The sequence below is a fragment of the Choloepus didactylus genome, chromosome 9, assembly GCF_015220235.1.
Source record: "Choloepus didactylus isolate mChoDid1 chromosome 9, mChoDid1.pri, whole genome shotgun sequence".
NCBI classification, from domain to species: Eukaryota; Metazoa; Chordata; class Mammalia; order Pilosa; family Megalonychidae; genus Choloepus; species Choloepus didactylus.
In genome coordinates this window covers 116,924,424-116,945,942 of record NC_051315.1, presented here as the reverse complement: position 1 = coordinate 116,945,942, position 21,519 = coordinate 116,924,424, and the positions used below count along the sequence as shown (strand labels likewise).

The 21,519-nt window shown below is 42.6% G+C and overlaps 1 protein-coding gene across 3 annotated transcripts in view; it reads left to right on the top strand.

Moving 5' to 3' along the window:
* SERPINE2 (serpin family E member 2) overlaps positions 1–21,519 on the top strand; it is a 57,137-nt gene that overhangs the window by 16,083 nt on the left and 19,535 nt on the right. Inside the window, exons 2-4 of one of the 3 annotated variants that reach the window (XM_037848955.1) lie at positions 16,994–17,027; positions 18,223–18,503; positions 21,290–21,517. In XM_037848955.1, the coding sequence (XP_037704883.1) occupies positions 18,245–18,503; positions 21,290–21,517 (487 nt within the window). In that variant the 5' untranslated portion in view covers positions 16,994–17,027; positions 18,223–18,244. Of the gene's footprint in view, positions 1–16,993; positions 17,028–17,835; positions 17,935–18,222; positions 18,504–21,289; positions 21,518–21,519 lie in introns of those variants that run through there. The other 2 variants (XM_037848954.1, XM_037848956.1) reach the window with 2 other exon arrangements.

Sequence of the window (21,519 nt, the reverse complement as noted above, 5' to 3'; positions counted from 1 at the left end):
TACTGAAGGAGAGTCAGTGAGCCGCCACAGACACAGGGCTGTGCACACAGTAGGAGGTTTATAAACATGCCCCTCCCTTCTCCTGGGCTGCTTCTCCCAAGCCCCATCGTTGGTGAACATCCGCCATGTTGATGGCAATGAGAAGCTGGGAAGTTGGGAGACGTTTCCCCCCTGTACAGTGCGACTTTATGATAAATAGAATAAGGGTCCTCTCCCGTCCCTGCAGATTCCTTGGTGCAGTCTCTTATGCCACAGATTAGACAGTGGTGAGAAGGACAATTCCATTGTCACTGACGGTTAGTTCTAGAAGTCCTTGCTCTTCTGCCTTATCTTTGGATGTGAGGAAATAAAGGACTTCAGGTTAAAAAGAAGAAAAAGAACAAGTTGAAAACTGGCCCCATGAGGGAAAGTTCTGAGGTGCCTTACGGTTCTCAGGTCGTTTCCCAGCAGTGTCTCGTGTGCTCCTCATAGCTGCCCTCCGAGGTTCAGGGCCTCTGAGAGGAGTTACTGTTGATTTTACAGAGGAGGAAACTACAACCCAGAAAAGTCATATGATTTATCCACTGAAGCAGGCCTAGGACTAGCCACAGATCTATTCCACAATCATCTTAAAGTGGAAATAGGGTTCTTCTGGGAAATAGCTAAATCTTTCCCTCTCCCCAGGCCCTTCAGAAGGCATTGGCAGCACCTGCCATGAGGGAAATCAAGTCAGACTAAAGGGGAAAAAACCTCAGTATTTGGGTGTTTAAAGCCAGAGATTTCCATCATGTCAGATGATTACTAAGATTTGTAGAACTTTGCTAGTTTGCTGGTTGGTTATGTGCAGAAAAAAAAACAACAACATATAAATATACAGTGCTCATCTTTTTAAATATTCCTTTGGGATTGTATTTGTTTGCAAACTCTTTGTACTGAAGAAAGATAACAAAGGATCTGAAATAAAAGCACAAGCCTTCTAAAAGTGGAAGTTCTTAGCCGTCTTCTCACATCTTCCCCCATTCGCTGTTCTCTCTTCCTACTTTAGAAACATTTCCAGATCCTCTGCCTGCTAAAGGCATACATATTTTTATTGTGTTTAATTTATTTTGGAATGTGTCTGTCTCATATAATTTCCCCCTAGAAATTAAAATGAGGGAACCAGCGATCATCAACTTATACCCTGCCTAAACTTCTGGGTAACTGTTTTACTTGTAAAAATGTCAAAAACTTACACTAAAGGATTTGGATACTTGTCGGCATCCAGCTGGACCAAACTTCTTTGAGTCTCTTGCAGCAAGCCTGGGCTGGAGAGGGGACTTAATGACAAGAACTGGAATGGGAAACTGAGAACGAAGAGATGGAAGCTACCCAGGTATTACAGGTTCACTTCTGTGGATGCTAGAACTTATCTCAAAACAGCTTTGAGGCCATCTAATGAAAAATGGAAAATAATGACTCCATGTCTACTGCTAGAATCCTTTTTTTTTTTAATGCAAAATCTTTAATATATCTGGAGGGAAGGTAAGAAAGATGTTGTCTGTCTTCCCTGAACGTTTCCTTTAATTTCTGATCTGCATAAATGAGCCCTATTGGGGACATAGGTGCATTAGGAAGCTGGTTTAGCCATACTGAGTTCTTTCTTTCCCTTTCTCCTTCTTAGGGTCTGTAGCACAAGCTCAGCCCATTCCTGCCCTCCATTTCCTCTGTGGAAAAGGTAGTAAATAAATACTTTGTGGTTCCAGAGGAGGAAGAAACACGTAGGCTGAGGCACCGAATGGCACTGCGTTCTATGTGCATGATGTCAGAGGAGCTGACTGCTTAGTCAGACTCTTGTCACTTAGGGGGATCCATGACACAAGGTGTAGAAAAGAATCTCAGGTTGAGTCAGCGCACTCTGATGGCTCAGAGGGGCTGAATGACAAATACAAGACTTGCAAGAGATGGATGAACAGTGAGAGGGTCCCTCAGCCAGTGAGCATGCCCCATCTTAACAAAACCTTCATCGGAAGCCCATTTGTTATTGGAAGGTTGCTTGATGCATATGATATGAATGCAAGTGAGGTGGTTGGTGGTCTGAGTCGTGGAACTAAACTTTGAGTAATTCCATATGGCTCGTGGGGATGTTCTTAGACACCAGAGCACAGAAGTTAAGTCTATAAACAAAGTTCTACATAGGTGTCTTCATCCCCAAATGTCAGCATAAGACGTTAGCCCTGGTGACAAATTATTGAAGTCAATAATTTCTGAGTCCTTGCGTTATTTCTAATTCTATTTCTTAATTTGTGAAACAGAAGTTAGGGGTTAAATGTTTGCATATCTAAGAAATCACATTAAGTTGTGACTAGTACTTTCATTCCTTCAGTAAATAATGTATTGACTGTCCGCTGTGCTGCTTGACTTCGTAAATTCTTATCCTTTTAATTCTTGGCTAGTTTGGTGCTCATTAGTTGGTTGCCACCATTACTGGTCACGCTCGCGTCTTGGCTGTTAGGGGAAAGTTAGGCTTCTCTTCTGGTGTTCATCGCTTCTTGCTAATTGGCTGTGTTGTGGACACTAGTGATCAATATTAATAATAGTTTATGTAAAGTCAAGGCAAATAGGCACCTCCCTAATTTCCCTGAAACCCTTAGTATTACCTGTCACTCTCTACCTTATTTCCTAGCCCTTTAAGTACCTGTATCTTCTGTTGGTCTGTAGGCTCTGATTTCCCTTCGCCCTTGTTACTTCTACCTGTGTGTTTTAGCCTAGGTGTAGGCCCTCGATAACCATTTTGTTAATTAATAAAGCACATGAACTATGGTGCAAACTGTCAAGTCTGTTGGAAACTGCATTGCAACCATCACTCAGTGTTGCCTTGCTTCCATTGGGAGTGCCCCGGCCCCCTTCTCACTTCAGGGCAGCACCTGTGGGTTTAAGGGGTCATGGCAGCTTTGATTCTGGAATGAAGGGTGTTTTCACACACAGCCCTTCCTCCTAGCAGGCATCTTGCTGCTCTTTTGGAGATTTTCTCTGCACCACAGAGGTTTGACCCAGTCAAGTCTAGGTCGGTTTGTTTTTGTTTTTGTGTTTTGGGGGAAAAGCAGCTCTATTAAAGTCATTGTTTTAAAAGTCACTTGGAGCAGTAAAAGTCAGGTCATCAATTCACGGTGTTAAAATTTAGGAGTGGTTGGGGCTTCAGGCAAGCAATATTGAATTAAATGTGTAGAGCACTTTAACACAGCATTTGATTGTACATTTTAAAATAGGGAATGCAAATCGAAATTCCTCCTGGGTGCTTTAAATCATGCATTATAAGTGCAGTAGTTCAATTAGTTGCAGAAAAAAATACCGTCATTGTGGCTCTATTTTTACAGCTGGGAATTGCTCTGAGAACACAATTGACTGTTTCATACATGTGAGATTTATTTAAATGACTTGTGGGACATTTGCAGTTTAGCCAATAATTGAAAATATTGTTGCAGTGTGGCAGGTAAAACTAGGAAGTCATTATGCCTCCCTGAAGAGGTACATTAGTTAAAGGGGGTTTGGAATTCAGTCCTTTGCATTCCCTCCCTGGGTTTTGCCACACCTTGAGAAGAATTAGAGAATTCCTGAGGGCCTGAGGATTTTCTGGGATGGTGCACTCAGGAAGGACCCAAAGCACTAAGTTTTTATTTGTTCCTCAATTTTGTTTTTATGTACTCGATGCCGGATGAATGGCCAGATCAGATATGAGGAACCCTGGCATCCCCCTAATTCTTTCAGACTCCCTGTTCCTTCTGCCACCCATCTAACATCAGACGTCACCTAGAGTACTGATGTAGAAAGTTGAGTCTCAGGATGTACCAACCCACCCCCCTCCTGTAATGGTATTCATAAACCTTACCTGGAATTCAAAACATGTTTCCACTGAAATGAGGTTGTAAACAGTGATTAGATAATACTATATTAAAAATGCCTTGTTGCTGATGTGATTCAGGCAAAGTGTGGGTTAATTGGGTATTTGGTGGGCAAAATTAAAATCCTAACCATGATTTTCTAATTTTTTTTTCTAGAACAGTGGTTCTCAACCAGGCACCATCTTCTGTCCCCTCCACCCGGAGACATTTGTCAATGTCTGGAGACATTTGGTTTCACAACTGGCTGGGAGCTGCTCTCAGCACCCAGTGAGCAGAGGCCGGGGATGCTGCTAAACACCCTCCCAGGCTTAGGCCAGTCTCCCCACCCCCAACACACACAACAGGGCATTATCCAGCCCGACAAGTCAAAGTGCTGAGGTGGTAAAACCTTGCTCTAGAATAATAAGTATGTGTTCTTTAAAAAAAAAAAAAAAAAATGTTTTCCCAAAATACTTTAACCCACATCCTGTTTGTAAGACGGTGTCTTCTGTAATTGACACAAATATACGATGTGGTTTAAGCGGATTGTCGAAGGCCTGACTTTTTCATCGATCCCTCAGTTGTTTACTGAGCACCTCCGCGTCCCAGGTGCCATGTTGGTTGCAGAGGTTGGGGCACCGTCGTGAAGGGGCAGGGGGCACGAGCTTCAAGGCCTGAGGCTGGAAGGGCCCGGCAGGGTCTGCGACTGCGAGGAGGGCCGTGTGTCTGGAGGAGGAAGCCAGATCCCGACCCAGCAGGCAGGCTCCCCGGCTGTGGGAGCGAAGGGAAGCCTCTGAGGGGCTGCAGTGGGCATGAAGTGGGAGGATCACGGTGCTCTCGGGGTCTCTGGGTGCCGTGTGGGCAGGGTCCCTAGACTTACGTCCTCTTTCAGAGATGAGGGTGGCTTGGGCTGGAGGCAGAAGAGATGGAGAGAGATAGACTGTTCGGGAAATATCTCAGAGGTGGAACTTACTGATGGTTTGCATGGGGAAAGTGAAGGAATGGAGGAGTCCCAAACTTCAAGCATGGATTGCGGATTGATGGATGGGTGATTGGCGCGCCCACTTACTGGGGTGAGGATGCCGTTTCTCCTCCCAACCTAGAATTTGTATAAAAGCTGATAAGGAACTTCTACATGTCTTTCTTTATCCCCTCCCCCCATTTTTTTTTTTTTAAAGAAATACTGCATTTTAGAATCTGTTCTATTTGCTAAAATTTCTCCTTCTCTCCAGTTTCCCTCATAATAGGTTTCCCAGTGTAGCTCAGAGTTATTTCTAAATGACCCCTTCGGGCAATCATGAAGCATTTTCAGAGTTAGGCATTTCCTCCACCTAAGCAAATAAAATAGCAGTGACGAGAGGAGGCCTAAAATATACACATCAACCGTTGGCCACTGCACCAAAACTTTTTTTTAAATCGCTCTAGTGTAATCCAACCCAATTTCAGTTTCAGGCTGGTAAGCAAACACTTTCCTTATTCCTGCGCTTGGCAGCCTTGGGAAGAACACAAGGAAAATCACCATCCATCGCTTCCTGAGCCTGTCACCAGGGCCCTTGGTGGGCTGCACGGGGCCAGGCTGCTGTCCGGCCAGGCTGCTGCCCGGGGAGGACAAGGCCACTCAGTTCATCTGCCCCTGAGGACTTGTGACCAGAGGTGATGCTCTGATAAAGTCACATGTTGGATCCTCTAGTGCCTCCTAAAGCAAAGAAATAAAGAAAATGATCCACAACTGAAGAGACCACTAGCAAGTAGAAAAGGTGGATTTTAAAGTTCCTTTTGACTTTTACAACTGAGAATTTTTGAATATTTTGCTAGTGAGGGAGGGTCCCTGGCCCAGACCCTGGAGTCAGGTCCTGGTGCTAAGAACCTAGATGTGCTCTTTTTTTCAGTCCTCACAACAACTCTTAATGTAGGGATGTCTCTTAGACCCATTTGACAGATGAAGCAACTAAGACCCAGGGAGGTTAAGTACTCATCAAAAATCATACAGTCAATTGGTAGTGGAGCAGGGATTTCAACTTGGCAGGTCAAGAACAATAGCCCACATCCTCTCATTTATTTCTTAAAGACTTTTTGGGGCTTGAGATCCTCTGTCTGGAACACCCTTCCCTGACCCAAACCGTCTCCCCCTTTGTCCCATTATATCCAGCTCATCCTGTGATCCTGTCCACGTGGCCCTTCTGCAGAGAAGGCCTTTCCCTGGCTACTGCCCACCAACCCACCCATTTGCACCTCAGCTTCCTCTGTTTTATTTTCTATTTGCTTTTAGAACATTTGTAAAGTAAATATATAAGTGAATGTAAATGGCCATTTAGTAATGTGATTATTTGATTAAAGTCAGTTTCCCCTCTAGACCACGGTTTCTCAGCCTCAGCAAAATTGATGTTTGGGGCCAGATGATTCTCTGTGGTGAGCGACCACCCTGTGCACTGAGGGTTAGCAGCATCCCTGGCCTCTACTCGCTGAATGTCAGTTACACCCCCTCCCCCTGAGTTGTGACAGCCACAACTGTCCCAGACATTGCCATGTGTCCCCTGATGGACACAGTCACCCCTGGTGAGAAGCACAGCTCTGGGCTCTGAACTCTGAGGGATCAGGTGCCGGCTCATTGCTTGCCCATTGCCTCTCGCCAGCTTGGTGCCTGCCTGGCACTCAGGTGCTCCCTTCACATTTGTGAAATAAATGAATGGACCAACTGTATTTAATATCAAACACTTCGTTACATGGCAACCTTGAAGTACTACCCTGATTTCAAAGGAACAAAGCTCATTTTAGTTGTGAACTTGGTTATTAGGAATCTGGAGTCCCGCTCTAGTCAGCTTAGTAGGGTTCCCTTCTCTCCAGGCTGACTGAAATAAGGATGCATGTGTCTGCTTCCTGCATCCTCTGGAGTGGGGACGGTGCCTGGTAGCTTAGGAAAAGCACAGGGCTGGGAGTCACTCCGTAGACTCTGAATTCTCTCTCCTCAGAAAAACCGTGCATCCCAGCAGACAGAGTGGGCCTCCTTCAGGTGGCGTTTTTAGGGTGATTTGACACCGGGTGGTACTGGAGACCTAATTCAGCATCATCTTCTGAGCCTCCCTCCCTCTCCAGCTGCCCTCTGCTCCCTTTTCAGAAGGGAAGGTGGGAAATTAAGGGGGGGTGTGCTCAGTTTTGCATAGGTGTGTGCGTAACTGGATGTAACTGATTCAGAAGTCCCCGGGGAGTAAGTACAGTGGTTGTAAGAATCGTTTAGGGGGTGTGTGTGAATGTTTTGCATTTTCTCTCTGTACCTGGTAGTTGTGTTCCCTGAACCTGATTGATAGAGCTTGCTTCGGTTCAGCAAAAGGCCGACAGGGGGAGTGACTGTTAAGCTCAGCCGCGGTTCCCCTGCTCCTTCTTTCCTGGGGAGGAATTTCAGGAGGTGACAAAGGAAGGAGCTGCAGCAGAAGGGGCCCTGGGCTTTTCCTTCTCCTGCAGAGGAGCACCTGCCCAGGGACTCAGCCCAATGTCCGCGCCTTCCCTGACGCCCATCTGCTTTTCAACAGGCTTCAGACAGACTAGGTGTGATAAATTTGATAGATTGGGCTGTAGGGCCAAAGGTTTAACTACTGGTAACACAGGATTCCCAAAAGTAATTGGCTCACTTCCTTCCTCTCCCACCTGGGAAGCCTGGGACTGGAGATTCCAGGGAGAACTACAGTGTAAGTTGGTGTCAGGCACTTGTGGCTTTGACAGGAAACTGCCTCTGACTCCAGACTGAGGCCATGAGTCTAAGTTAAGGGAAATCGGGGGTATCCGGGAAGAGTGTGACTGGGTGCTGTCTTGTGCTCCAGAGCAGAGTTTCTTGACTTGGGCACTACTGGCACTCTGGGCTGGAGGATTCTTTGTTGTGGGCATGGTCCTGTCCATTGTATAGCATTTGTAAGGTGTTTAGCATCTGTGCGTCTGTGCACTAGATGCTCACCTCCCCCACAGTTATGACACCCAAAAACGTCTCCAGACGTTGCCAACTGTCCCTGCCCTGGGGGTGGTGGTGCAATATCTGTACCCGCACTCCCACCCCCGTTAGTTGAGAGCCACTGTTCTAAGTGCAGGAAACATTCTGTTCAATTCTGGTGCCTCGTAAACCTGTGGTCAGTTGTTTACTCTGAGTATTTGATGATTTACACACAGGACAGGAGGGTAAAAAGAAGGCAGTGTTTCCTTGGTTGACCCTTTAAATTCCATCACACAAGGCAGCGTAACAGACTGACTAAGAGTGGTGGCTGTAAGGCGTCGTGTACCATCTGCATGATCTGGGCAGGTTCGTTAATTTTTCTGGGCCTCAGATTTTCTCATTTGTAAAATGGAAATACTAAGGCCTACTTCTTAAATTAAACTAGATACTGATTAAAGCTCCAGGTGCAGTGCTTGACATGTAGTAGGCATTTAATAAATGATTGCTAATATTCTTGAACTCTTAAGAATGTATTCCACAAGTTTTAAGCAAATTGGAATTTAAAAAAAAGTTAGCAATAATAGTTGCTGCTGTTACCTAAAATAGTATTGGGAACATTAATTTCCACTGAACTACAGCTTGTCTCACAACCATATACTGAGTTCCTTTTATATATTAGGGACTGTGCTAAATGCAGGGAATAAGAAAAATTGATAAACTGTAATCTCTGCCATCTAATGTGCTATCTAATATCAAATGTATAGATTAAGATCATTAATATGTAGATTTAGTCACATAAATAGGTCATATCATGTTCATCTAAATAGAGCCACCATTTACTGTAAAATCTCAACAAGAAATGGCCTGTGGATTGTAATATAAAGAGTGTATATAAAGGGGTCGCTCTATTTTATTTCTCAGCTGTTTCTCCTTTTCCAATAAATACCAATTTTTTATTAAAATTTACTGATCGTTTGATTTAACCACTGTTCTTGTGCTCTGTAGCCTTCTCTGCTCCCTTAAAAGGCATTTCAGCTGATCCAAAATTTAAGTTCCTGCTGCTTATGTTTTTATAAATAGAGAAGGGATGTTTATTTTAAGTGATATGTTCATTGCAAACATTTCAAAAATTACAGAGTAATATAAAGAATAATATTTCCCACCACCAGAAATAAGTATAATATCTTGATATCTGTCTTTCTAGTCTTTTCCTTTCTGTGGCTGTGTATAGTTTTTACATAGTTAATCATACCATAAATGCTTTTCTTTTTTCATTTAAAATACATCCAGAATATATTACCATATCTTCAAGTTTTCTTCCAAGATATGTTCCTTAACTGCTGGATGATTTTGTATTGGATGGATGTCACTAATGGTTCTGCCTTATTGAATATTGAGCCAAGGAACAAATACAGGTGATTCGGTAAGGAAGTGCTCCCAGGTGAAGCAGTAAGGGAGCAGGGTAAGTGGGAATGGAAAGGGGAGGGGCCAAACAGAGGTGCAGTTGGGTGAAGCCCAGGGGAGCTCTGGAGCATCTGTTACCCTTTGTAGTCTATTCTTGCTCAAGGCAAAGGAGCTGGGCTTTTTACTCCCACCCCATTCATCCTTTGCTGTTCACCTCACAGATGGGGGAATGGTGTATGTAAACTCCCAGCCACTTAAGGCTTCCTAAAAAAGTGAGCTCCATCCTCAGCCCATTAGCAAGTGCAGAGCCTTAGCAAAGGGCACAGAAAGCTAGAGGAGAATGCACAAAGCTGGTAAAAGCACACCTGCAGTTTCCACTACAATGGAAATTTAGGTTGCAAGGTTAAGTTTGTATTACAGATAACTCCACAGTGAACATTTTTGGATCCAACTCTTTTTGATCATTACCTCAGGACTGAGTGATAGAAGGGGAATTACTGTGCCAATAGGGATAAATATTTCTAAGACTTTGCATACTAAAGATTGCCTTTCAGAAAGACTTACCAATTTACATTTGCAACACTTGCTACTCAATTTTAAGTAGCACCAATCAAGAGCGCATTGGCTTCTCCCCTAAGAATTGTAGATCCATAGACAGTATCACAGTTATTGCAAAAGATCAGAGGAATCATGTTCTTGCTCCAGCTTTGAGTATAGACTAAATAAATAATATCTCAAAATATGACTTTTTGGAATTATATCTAGGTGTTAATGATAAAAAGAATTTGTGTTTTATTAAAGTGTTAATGAATACTTGGTAACTTTTTACCATAGATTTTCTCAACAAGTATAAAGAGTATACTTCTTATTTAAAGGTTAGGAATTATTGATAAATAATACTCTAACTTCTTAGATCATCTCTTGGAAGTTGCACTAGGAAATCTTTACGCATTTGAACCCTCATGTGTTAAATATTTGTCAATAAGAAAGTCTGTAGAACTTGATGCCATAAGCGAAACAGATTCAATGACCTAAGTCAGCAGACTGAAAAAAACATATCTCAGAGCCACTAAAGGTTTTGGGGGAACACTCACCCACCTTTACCCCCACCATGGCCCAACTCATCTTCCCTCTTATAGAGACATCAAAACACCAGCGGCATTGTCTTATTCTATTTTTACATCTTAAAGAATCTAGGGAATTATATTAAACTACAGGGATTTATCAAGGTGGAAAAGTAGTATTTGACCTGTTTGCTTGGTTAGCCTGTACCTTAAGACTTTTTCAATAGCTGTTGAAATAAAAAGCAGAATATTTCAGGACTTGAGCCTTGAGGGAGGGAGCATCTACTGTGGACCAGGTACTGGACTAATTACTGCCTTTCTATGTGTGCTTATTTAATTCCCATGACTACCCAATAAAATATGATTTTTAATATGATAGAGGAGAAAGCAGAGGTTGATAAAGATTGTGACTTGCCTTGGATCTCTTGGTTGGTGGATGGCAGAGTTTGAAACATAACTGAATTTTCCTGAAACTTAGCAGAAAATAGAATAAAGGGACCATATTCTTGTGTTTTAAAAAGACAGACAACTAACAAAGCCCCAGTTTTCTCTCTCTTCCTAACTTGGCTAACCTACCCCCGCATCCTCAAAGAGATTTCCAAATGAGTAATAGGTAGACGAAAAGCACTTGGATGTCTGTTGAATGGTACTTAATAATTCAGTGTGTCCCTTCATTGAAGGAACCTGGTAGACATGGTTGCCATACATTTAAGTGGCTGAAAATTGTTTTTCTTCCCTAAATATTTTTAAGTTACTTTTTTTACTTAATTAATTAGTGTCATAGAAAGAGCATATGCTTTGAAGTCTGATAAAAATTTAAGAAAAAATTCAAATAGGACTTCAAGTCTGTATCTGGTAATCTGAGTACACACTTTTAAGCCATTAAGCTGCTATCCGTTTGATCAGTTGGCATTTCCTCTTTGTCCTCCTCTAAGTTTTAAAGATGTTCACTTGTTTTGACAACAGTCTGTGGACTTCTGAGGGTATCAATGGGCACTGAGGTTTGTGTGTTCATCTAATTTGCTATCAAAAGAATACATGGTCATTTCTTTGGGAATTGAATACAAGTTCTGGTGAACATATTTCACTGATGTTTGTAGAGGTTTGAGAGCCCAGAGTCCCTATCTTATCATAAGGCAATATTTGGGGCTTAATTCCAATTACTTGTGCATTAACAATTCCTGTCACTTTGCAGCTCTCTCTCCCTGGATCGGCTCCTGAAGACTTTCTAGAATGCCTCTTGTCAAACATCGTACGAGTTAGACCTTTGCTTTTTGGCAAGGTATTGGTGAGAAACATTTGGCCTCATTACCAGGCAGAACAGTCCTACTTAAGTTCATTTAAAGCTGCAGTTTGGCAGCCCAGCACCTTTCCTAGGCATGTATTTCTTGAGGAAGTCCCATCAAGAAAAGCTGTTGAGAGATATCATGATCCTAATATAACCTGGTACGCAGTTTTTCTCCACCTCCTGTAGCCCATCTAGAAGAAATGCTAAGTCTGGAGGCAGAATAATAAGGGTCCGAAGATTCCAAGAACCAGGATCCTAGAAACACAGAGAACAGAAGGATGTCAGAAATTTCCCAGTCCTTGAAAAATTATCAGCTTACCTTGAGGGGAGGTGGCTGGTTGCCACACTCTCCCACCCTGAACAAAACTGGGGAAGACTCCTTGTCATGCCAGTTGTTCACACCAGGCTTCTGCATTATGGGGATCCCCTTTTAGGATGGGCTTAATGTGGGCAACTCACCGTGTTCATATTTTCATAGAAGGGTGATCCACTTGGATTATCCTAGCCCAAACTTTTAATGCCTACCTGACTTGAATTTCATCATCCAGTGTGCCTTCGCTGGTAATATGGCCATGGGAGTCCGGCCAGTTCACCTACTGATATGAATAAAATGTACGCAGTACAGTCCAGCCTTCCTAATTTGAATTTCAATATCTGGATAAAGTTCAGAGAGTGATGCAAATGGATTTTGGATTTTCCACATCACTGTTGCCCAATATTTTTATAGTTAATTTAGAGTTTACTTGGTAAGATTGCTCAGATAATGGTCTTTAAATGCTGTTTCCCACTAAAAGGAGGCAGGACTCTAAAGACTCTTTAGAGAAATGGCTGATTTCACCTGGGACAGGAAATGTACAAGGTGAGCCTGGAACATCTTATCAAACCGGAAAACAAGACTATGAGGTCATACCAAAATGGTTCAGGCTCTTTTTGAGCATCAATAAGAATAATTTTTACAAATGACTGAGACCCTTAAAATATGTTGAAAAACATGAGTTCATAAAGACACTTGGGAAAAAAAAACATTCTGGTCAACTTAAGAATGCTGGTAACCAACTCATTATTTTGAGAACTGTTAGATAATAGGGCAGAAATCAAGCATATATCTTGCCTTTGCTATATAAACTGTACCTCAGAGTAGCCAAATAAGTTGGTTATGAAAAATTTCTTTTTATAGAAGTATTCCAACTAATAAAAAAAGAAAAGTAGCACCTTTTGGTAACCCCTAATAAACCAATGCACTTAGACAGTGATCAAATACCTGCTATCATCACAAAAAACAGTCAAACTTATCTGTCTCCTGATTCCTATAGCCTGAACAACACCCCCATGAAGTATCTTTGCAAAAAAAAAAAAAGAAAGAAAATGGAACTTCAAAATGATCAAGCCTCGAGTAGGGGTTGGCACATCTTTTCTGTCAAGGCCCGGATAATGTATGTTTTTGGCTTTGAGGACCACATGGTCTTTGTTGCAACTACTCAACTTGCCATCTGGTAGCACAAATGCTGTCATAGACAAGATAAATGAACAGACGTGGCCAGATCTGGCCCATGGGCTGTAGTTTGTGGACACTACTGTAGATCTAACTACCAATTTACAGGAAGTACAGAAGACAAAGAAACTTGTTAAACAGCATCATTTGGATGCATTTGCCTATGGGAAGTGCTACAGAATAAAAGAACTAGTTTCTTCAATAAATAAGTTCCAAGGAAAAAATAAAATAATGCAGCATCTAGGGAAAGATAAAGGAAAAAAAAGACAAGAAACATATTAACCAGTTGCGGTGTATCGACCTTATTTAGATCCTGATTCAAATGAACTATAAAAAAATTATAAGAATAATAATTCTAACACCAAATAAATATTTAACACATTGAGTTATTAATTTTGGTTAATGATATTGTGGTTATATATATATTTTTAAATCCTTATCTTTAAAACATGTGCTGAAGTATTTTGAATATTTTATGCTGCCCTGGAATTGCTTCAAAATAATCTTTGCATTTGGAAGAAATAAAATAAGCATGAGTTGGTATTGTTTTATCTGGGTATTGGATGCTAGGGGTTTCTTATATTTTTGCATGTATTTGAATCTTCCTTGATATAAAGATTTTTTTAAATGTACGCATTTTAAAATTACATAACTTTAATTTTTTTAGAGGATGAGAGGGGATGGAACACTTTTCATCTGCTAAGACGCTCCTGGGTCTCACAGGCATGAGTCATCTGAGAATTGGAGCCAGAAGAATCTTCCCCGTGTTTTGCTTTCCCTACCAAACTGTTGATATACAATTTATTTGTTATGTCAAATAGAGCCAACAGATACCGTAATACTTATTTTTGCTCATGTGCTATATTTTATTTTGTAAAAAAGAATTTATTGGGTGGGTTTTCCATCTTTTATGACCAGCTTGACCAGTCTCCCATTTTTTAACCAGTTAGCACTGGTCCAGTCCAGGAGTCTGGTCACAAGTGCTTACACAGACTGGAGCATGATGGAAATGATGGGAGCCGACTGGGTGTGATGCAGCAGGGAACAGGGTGGGAGGGCAGTGGGATGGGGGAAGGAGGGAGCTGTGACATGTTGGAAAGCACATGCTACATGCCAGCCCTGGGGGGCAGTTGCTATGCAGGGTGGTTTCCATGGGAATAAGGGCCCAGTGTTCTCACAACTTGCATTCTTTCTCCATCCAGATTTGTATGTGACATCTCCTGATTTTTCACTACTTCAAATATGTTAGAACTCCCTATATTCCAAACCAAACTCTTGAGCCACTAGATTAGTCCTGTGGGTCAACCCCTGATATAGTGTCTACCAGTGGTAAGGACTGAAATTAGACCCCATGGACATTGGAATTATAGAGTCCCATGGCTCTGGTTTCTATAAGCTCCAGTCTAGTTGGGAGGGAAAAAATACACACACACACACACACACACACACACACATATACATACATACTTGGAAAACAACTAACATGAGAGGTTCAGATAAGAAATGCTTTGGGAATTTAGAGACTGAGTGAATAAACCCCTCTGGGACAATCAGGGAAAGCTTCAGGTAGGCAGTGGAAGGAATCAGGGGATGTGCTGGCTCTGGGTAGATGGAGAGTCAGGGGGAGAGGGCATTCCTGGCAGGGGCTACGAAGGAGCAGTGGGAAAAGCCAAGGGCTGGCCACAGAAAATAGGGCCTAAGAAGAGAGTCGGCGAGTATCACAGCCTGGTGGCCCTCCATCGGTGGCCATGCCATTGTTCTGAGCTATCTGGTAAAAATAGGCAACAAGTGGTTAAAAGTGTGGCACTGAAATTCAGGGAACAATTTGAGGATTTGAGCCACGGATTTCAGTGTTATCTGTGTAGACATCATGTTTGAAGCCATTGGGTCCATGGAGCATGGGTTCGTCTAGATGCTGCCATTGGCGAACGGTGAATCCGTAAATGTAGGGAATGTGTTTGAGTCTGGCATTTGCAAAACTACCACAATGTTATTTGCTACATTAAATCTCACTGAAAACTTGAAGCAGTACCCGGTTACTTCAAAAATGTTCCCCACACTGGAAGAGTAGAATTTGGCATGAGTGAAAACAGAAGTACATGAGGAAGGAGGAACCCAACATATGAAAGGATGTGCCTATGGCTTTGTTGACATTTTTGTGTGATTTCCCTCCAAGGATGGTCAAAACCAGAGATGACTTTTACTGTCGTGCAAACATTATTCGAGAAATGGAAACATTTCAAGAAATTTATGATTCTCCATATTGATGTTGCAAAATATATTTGGGCAACACCTTTATACTTTCTCCCTTATTTGAGACGTAAAGATCTTACTTTTTTATTATTATTTTTAAGAGAAATACGGAGTTATATTATTCCTGTAATGGGAATCTGTTTATTCTGAAAGATTAAATTTAAAACAGTGATAACCCCAGCAGTTATTTCCCATGTGAGATTGTCTATTTGAGAATTAATATAAGCCTAAAATAATTTATGAATCAGCAGCTGCTCTCTTGGCTTCTGCACTTTAGAGAGAAGTCTTGGACATGTACACAAGCCAGGTGAGTTTAGACAAGTAAACATTTTGGCCTAGGAAACTGAGGCCAAGAATAAGTTATGCCCAGAACATCCATCAAAAATAGCTCTTATTCCAAGTTCCACACAGCTCTGACAATATCCCAATGCACTCTTATGAAACTGCAGGCAGGCATCTCTCAAAAATTTCCCAAAGTCCCTGAAACCAAGAAAAACACCCATGGCAGCCTTCCCCCACTTTATAATGAGACTGTTCTTTTAGCAAAAACTCATAACCAAGCAAAATTCTGCTAAATAAGGGGGGTGTTTCTTTGGGAGACTGTCCTTGCTGACTGCAAGACGTTAGAGCTGTTAGATTTCTTACTGCCACTGATCCTTCCTACGTGTTTTACAGTGTTCTGCATATATCTGTTGTCTTTGGGTGAATCAACTTTAAGACGTCAGAGACAAAACCAGCTTAATGTTTCTTCAATAAATAAGTTGTGAGGGTCCGAATTCAAATGTTTATTCAATCACTTGCTAATCCAAGAGGCTTGGGGGTATAGATTATGACCTGCTGAAAGTAGAGAGATGCCAGAACAAACTCTAGTGATAGAGTCAAGAATTCAGATTGATGAAGTTGGCACTAGCCCCTGGATCTGACTCTTTCTAACAAAGGTTACACACATTGTTTTATACTTATGATGGCTTTGTGGTAAATTAAATTTTAAAAAGGAAATTTAGTTCCTGAAAGAGAAAGAGAGGAAAGGAAGGGGTTGTGGGGAGGAAAAAAGGGAAGGGAAGGCACAATTCCTGGTTTTTAGAGGAAATCAGTAAAGCTTCCATAGTCACGATTTGGCAGCTCTCCAAGGTCCAGTAGGCTCTAGGAAATGGTTTTAGAGCCAGTCCAGGGTAGCAGAACCACAATAGACCATACCGGCCACAGTGAAGCCCTAAGAAGGAGCGAATGTGTGTAGGTCACTTTCATGTTTTGGAATTACACAGGCTGAGTTAACAAAATTATTTTACAGTTAAGCTCTTCAGAAACTCTGAATGCTCTAATTTTTAAAAAAATGTGTTTTGCAATGTATAAGAAAATAGCAATATCGATTTGAATGATGGCCTTACTAAATCACCTTGTGGCCCAATTTGTGTGTATGAGCCAAGCAGTGAATCCGGCCTCTGCTAATAATCCTCAACCCAATGCTTTTACTTTCCTTGGAGAGTATTTTGAGCTAACAGTGAGGCTTAGGAGTAAATACAGTTACTTTTTTTAGCCATGTTGAATAATGCTATTAAAAATAATTAATGAAAACAGAAAGTGCTTATAAGTCACCAGGTTTCAGTCCGCAAGTATTTATTGAACATCTACTACGACCTAGGGTGGGGAAATAGAAAAAGTATGTGAAAAGGGAGGCAAAGAGACACAAATGCCAGTTTTACTGAATGTTGTCCTTGTGCCCTTTCTTTTCCCTAGAACACACAGAGAGACTGTTGCCTGCTCACTCCAGGTCAGTGGTCCCTTGAAAGGCTCCCCACTTTCTCTGTCAGCACCCCTAGCCCCCTAATGTAAACACATGTGACAGGAGGCCCAAACTGGCTTCATGGGAAACTCATACTTAGCAGGAGCTCGGGTCTGTAAGGGAGGAAGCAAATCAGCAACATCTTGGATTCTGCTTTTGTTTTACCTGCTGCCCCTTTTAAGTTCTTATTTATTGAAAGTTTTTGCTTTTCCATTAATACACGGAAAGTTCCTTCCTCTTACTCATCGTACCCCAGGAAGCTTAGTAAGTGGTACTCAAGGAAGGTGGCTTATTTAAAACAAATCACTGTCACTGAGAAATTCAGGGTAACCAATTGTTCTTCCCTGATGTGGAGTTAAGGCTGTCATTTACTTTTTTAATTAAAGAATTGTTAATTAAAATGAGTGTAATAGGCTTTTGGGAAAATACCAGGTACTCACGGGTATGATATAATTCATGCCAACCTGAGGGATTCTCCCGCCCCTCGGTGGTTTCTCCCACCCCTCAGAATGAAATCCACACGCCTTCCTGTGTGCTGCAGGCCCTTCGTGATCCGGCTCTCCTTCCCCTTCACCCTCCTCTTCACCCCCTCTTCACCCCCCTCTCCTCCCCACTGGCCACAGAGGCCCCAAGTTCATTCCCACCACGGGGGCTCTGCCCTGCTGCCCCTCAGCCTGGGCTGCCCTCCCCTGACGACAGCACATTCAGGTCTCATCATACACATCCCTCCGCAGATGTGGCTTCCCTGACTGCCCTCTCCAAAATTATTTGCTTACTAATTTGTTCTCTGTCTCCCCTCTAGAACATAGGCTGCATGAGAGCAGGGATCTTATGCGTCTTATTTACACTTGTCTACCAGCACTTAGAAGGAGGCTTGGCACACAGTAGGGCCTCGGTAAATATTGGTTTAATTGAATGAAGGGTTGTTATGGGAACTAAATAGTGATTAGAATAGTGTCTGGCACATAGAAGGGGCGTACGTGGAATTTTGCTGCTTCTCCCTCCCCATCCCTGAAGCGTGTGTACTCAAGTCCAATTTGATCTACGTGATTCTGTCGTTAATATGTTAATTTGGCATCCAACTGCACTGAGTACAGTCAGTCATACCCAGCTGAGTACACAGTCCTCCCCTCAAAAGTGTTCAATTAAGTGTAATTGAAGTATTTTTGGTCTGATGTTTCAGGTTGTCCTTGCTGGACGGAACCATGAACTGGCATTTTCCGTTCCTCCTCTTGGCCACCGTGACTTTGCCCTTGGTCTCCTCCCGCTTCAATTCCCTGTCTCTGGAAGAACTAGGCTCTGACATAGGAATCCAGGTTTTCAATCAGATTATCAAATCCCGGCCTCACGAAAACATCGTCGTTTCGCCCCATGGGATTTCGTCCATCCTGGGGATGCTTCAGCTGGGAGCCGACGGCAGGACAAAGAAGCAGCTCACCACGGTGATGCGATACAGTGTGAACGGTAGGTGTGCCCTCCCCTGCGTGAACGGAGGTGTGCCCTCCTCTGCGTGAATGGAGGTGTGCCCTCCTCTGCGTGAATGGAGGTGTGCCCTCCTCTGCATGAACAGTAGGTGTGCCCTCCTCACTCCCTGGCTGGCCCTCTCCCCAGGAGGCACCAGGAAGTCTCCTCTCCTAATTTGTCCCGGCCCAGAGAAGAGCAGGCCAGGGGAGCTTTCAGTGATGTGATCAGGGATTTAGGGCTGTCGTTCCTCAAGGACATGAGGCATTAGAATAGCCTTCTGCTCTCTGTTCTGTAGCTGGGGGCTCTGGGTCAGTCAGCTGATCTCTCAGTGCTCCAGTTTTCTCATTTCTACAAAGAAAACGTCCTGTCTAATCCACCCCCAGGGAGGGACAAGCTAAGCAAGCACTGTGTTTGTGAATGTGCCTGTAAGCCAGGGAGGCCAGTGGGTGTGGCACCACGAGGGAGCCTTGCAGTGAGGGCACGGTTCTGTCTCCTGACTGATCGTGGCCATACGAGTCTACCTAGGTGATAAAATTGCGTAGAGCCACACGCACATCACACACATCCACACGCACACACACACACACACACACACACATGAGTGCGTGTGAAACTGGTGAAGTCTGAATAAGCCCTGTGGATTGTACCAACGTCAAATTCTTGGTTGTGATATTGAACTATAGTTCTGCAAGATGTTGCAATTGGGGGAGGCTGATGCATGGAAACTCCCTGTATATTTTATTGCAACTTTCTATGAACCTCTATTTATTTCAAAATAGAAAGTTATTTAAAAAAACTAAGGCCCAGTGGAAAAGGATCAGTTTTATTGAAAGAAAAAAACCTGTTTTCAATTACCTATTTAAGTTTAAGAGCTTAGATCTCCTAGCACCATTGTTTTGCTTTAGCTCGGCTTTTCTAATGCAGAGTCATTTTCTACTTGCCTTTCCCTCAAGATCAGTGTATAAGGGACTGGAAGAGCTAACTGGTTTCTGGACGCCACCTTGAACAAATCACTTTGCACATTAGGCCCTGGTCATTATTAGAAAATGGGGGAGTTGCCTCCCCATATGCTTCCACCTCTGTTAGCCATAAAGTTCTGAGCATCTTGACCTCATTGATGCCTTTAGGTTGGAGAGTTAGATGAGAGAGGTAAGGAATTGTATATTTAAATGCCTTGCGGTTGTTGTCAGTGTAGACTCCAATGCCAGCTGCACCGAATGCCTAACTGCACGGTTGCACTTACACGACATTAAACTTTTGTATGAGTTTGCAGTTTGCTCACCTGTTGGAAGCATGAAAAGACAAAATACTTGGAACACACTCTTCTGCCCCTTGCTTGGAATTTTAGAAAACACTTGGTGATTTATAACTTCACAGTGAATCACTGCTGGGGTTTACGGCCTTGCCCAGCATGATCCAGGCCCTGGTGGCCAATGCAGTTCCAAAATAGCACCTGGATGTTGGTTGTTGGCTGTAATGCTGAGCCGAGTGAATATTCAGTCAGTACTTCTAGAGTTTCCACAACAGGGGAATGTTGGAAACCGTTCTCCGCCCAGCCTTTCTTCCTCGAGAATAGCTAGCAGTCATATTGTGAAGTGTAACTTCAGTTTGCACAATGTAGTCTTCAGGCTGGGATGGAGGCTTCACCTCTGAGAGCTCTCAGCATTGAGGTTCTAGTTGAGGAAGGAGGCAGGACAGCTTGGGCAGTGGAGGGTGGATCTGCCCTGATCTTTTCCCTGCTGTGTGGCTACCAGGACTGAATGCTGGGAAGTGTCTTTTTAGCCTCTGGAAGCTCCAGCTCCCTTACTTGTAAAATGGGACTGATAACTCCTGCCTCAGCTGCCCCACAGAACAATCAAGAAGAGTGGAGTCAGGAAAAGTCTATGAAAGGGCCCTATAAGATGTAAAGCCCTATCCAGTCCCCTCTTTGTGGACCCTGGTAAGACTTTGCCCCAACCTTATTTAGGGAACGAGTAGACTCTTCAGGAGAACATCAAAGGTGAGTGGCAGGACTGTTTTGGGACAGTGTCATCTTGAGAAGACTGCAAGCAATTAAGAAGGAGCTGTGATTCAAGCTCTGTATAGAAACATTTTTCATTCTTACAACCCATTTTCCTCTTTTTCATGCACTAGAACTAAATGGAGCATGTATGAAGGACTCATGTAAAATAAAGCTTCCATTGCCATAAAATTAATCTCCTTGCTTTTTGAGCTCCCTATCAAGTAAAAATTACATTGTTCTGGATGGCGGCACATGGCAATTTTTTTGTAGCCTTCCTAATGCTGATTTTATTTATTTATTTATTTATTTATTTATTTATTTATTTATATATTCATTTATTTTTCCAAAATAGAGAAAAGAAATGGCATTGTGAAATCTTTGGCAGGGAAAGAAATAGTGCTTGAGAGTATAAAATAAAGATAGAATAAGAGCAATTAGGAAGATTCCTTTATACTGACTTGATACCCAGAAGGGCTGCCTGGAGACTGAGGTCCGGCTGGTGAAGGTTTGGAAGATGCTTTGAATATGTGTGTTTTGATGCGAGCTATAAATACCTTATTATTGTCTCCGTTAGTAGTAAATGATTGTTAACAGATATTTCATTTTCCACCTCCTTATCCCTCGCTTTTTTAAAGAAAAGGCCAATGAGAAAGCAAAAGACTTGGTCCCTTGCTATTTAAACTAGTCTTGTTTGTACTATTCTTATTTGCCAAAAGAGACTTAAGAAAAAAAACTTTGTAGATTCTTCCGGAAATATGACCACATTTCCTAATTTCTCCTTTAGGAGTCGGTAAAGTGTTAAAGAAGATTAACAAGGCCATCGTGTCTAAGAAGAATAAAGACACTGTGGCAGTGGCTAGCGCAATGTTTGTCAAGAACGGCTTTAAAATGGAAGTGCCGTTCGTTACGAGGAACAAGGATGTGTTTCAATGTGAAGTCCGGAACGTGGACTTTGAGGATCCGGCCTCCGCCTGCGAGGCCATCAACTTGTGGGTTAAAAACGAAACCAGGGGT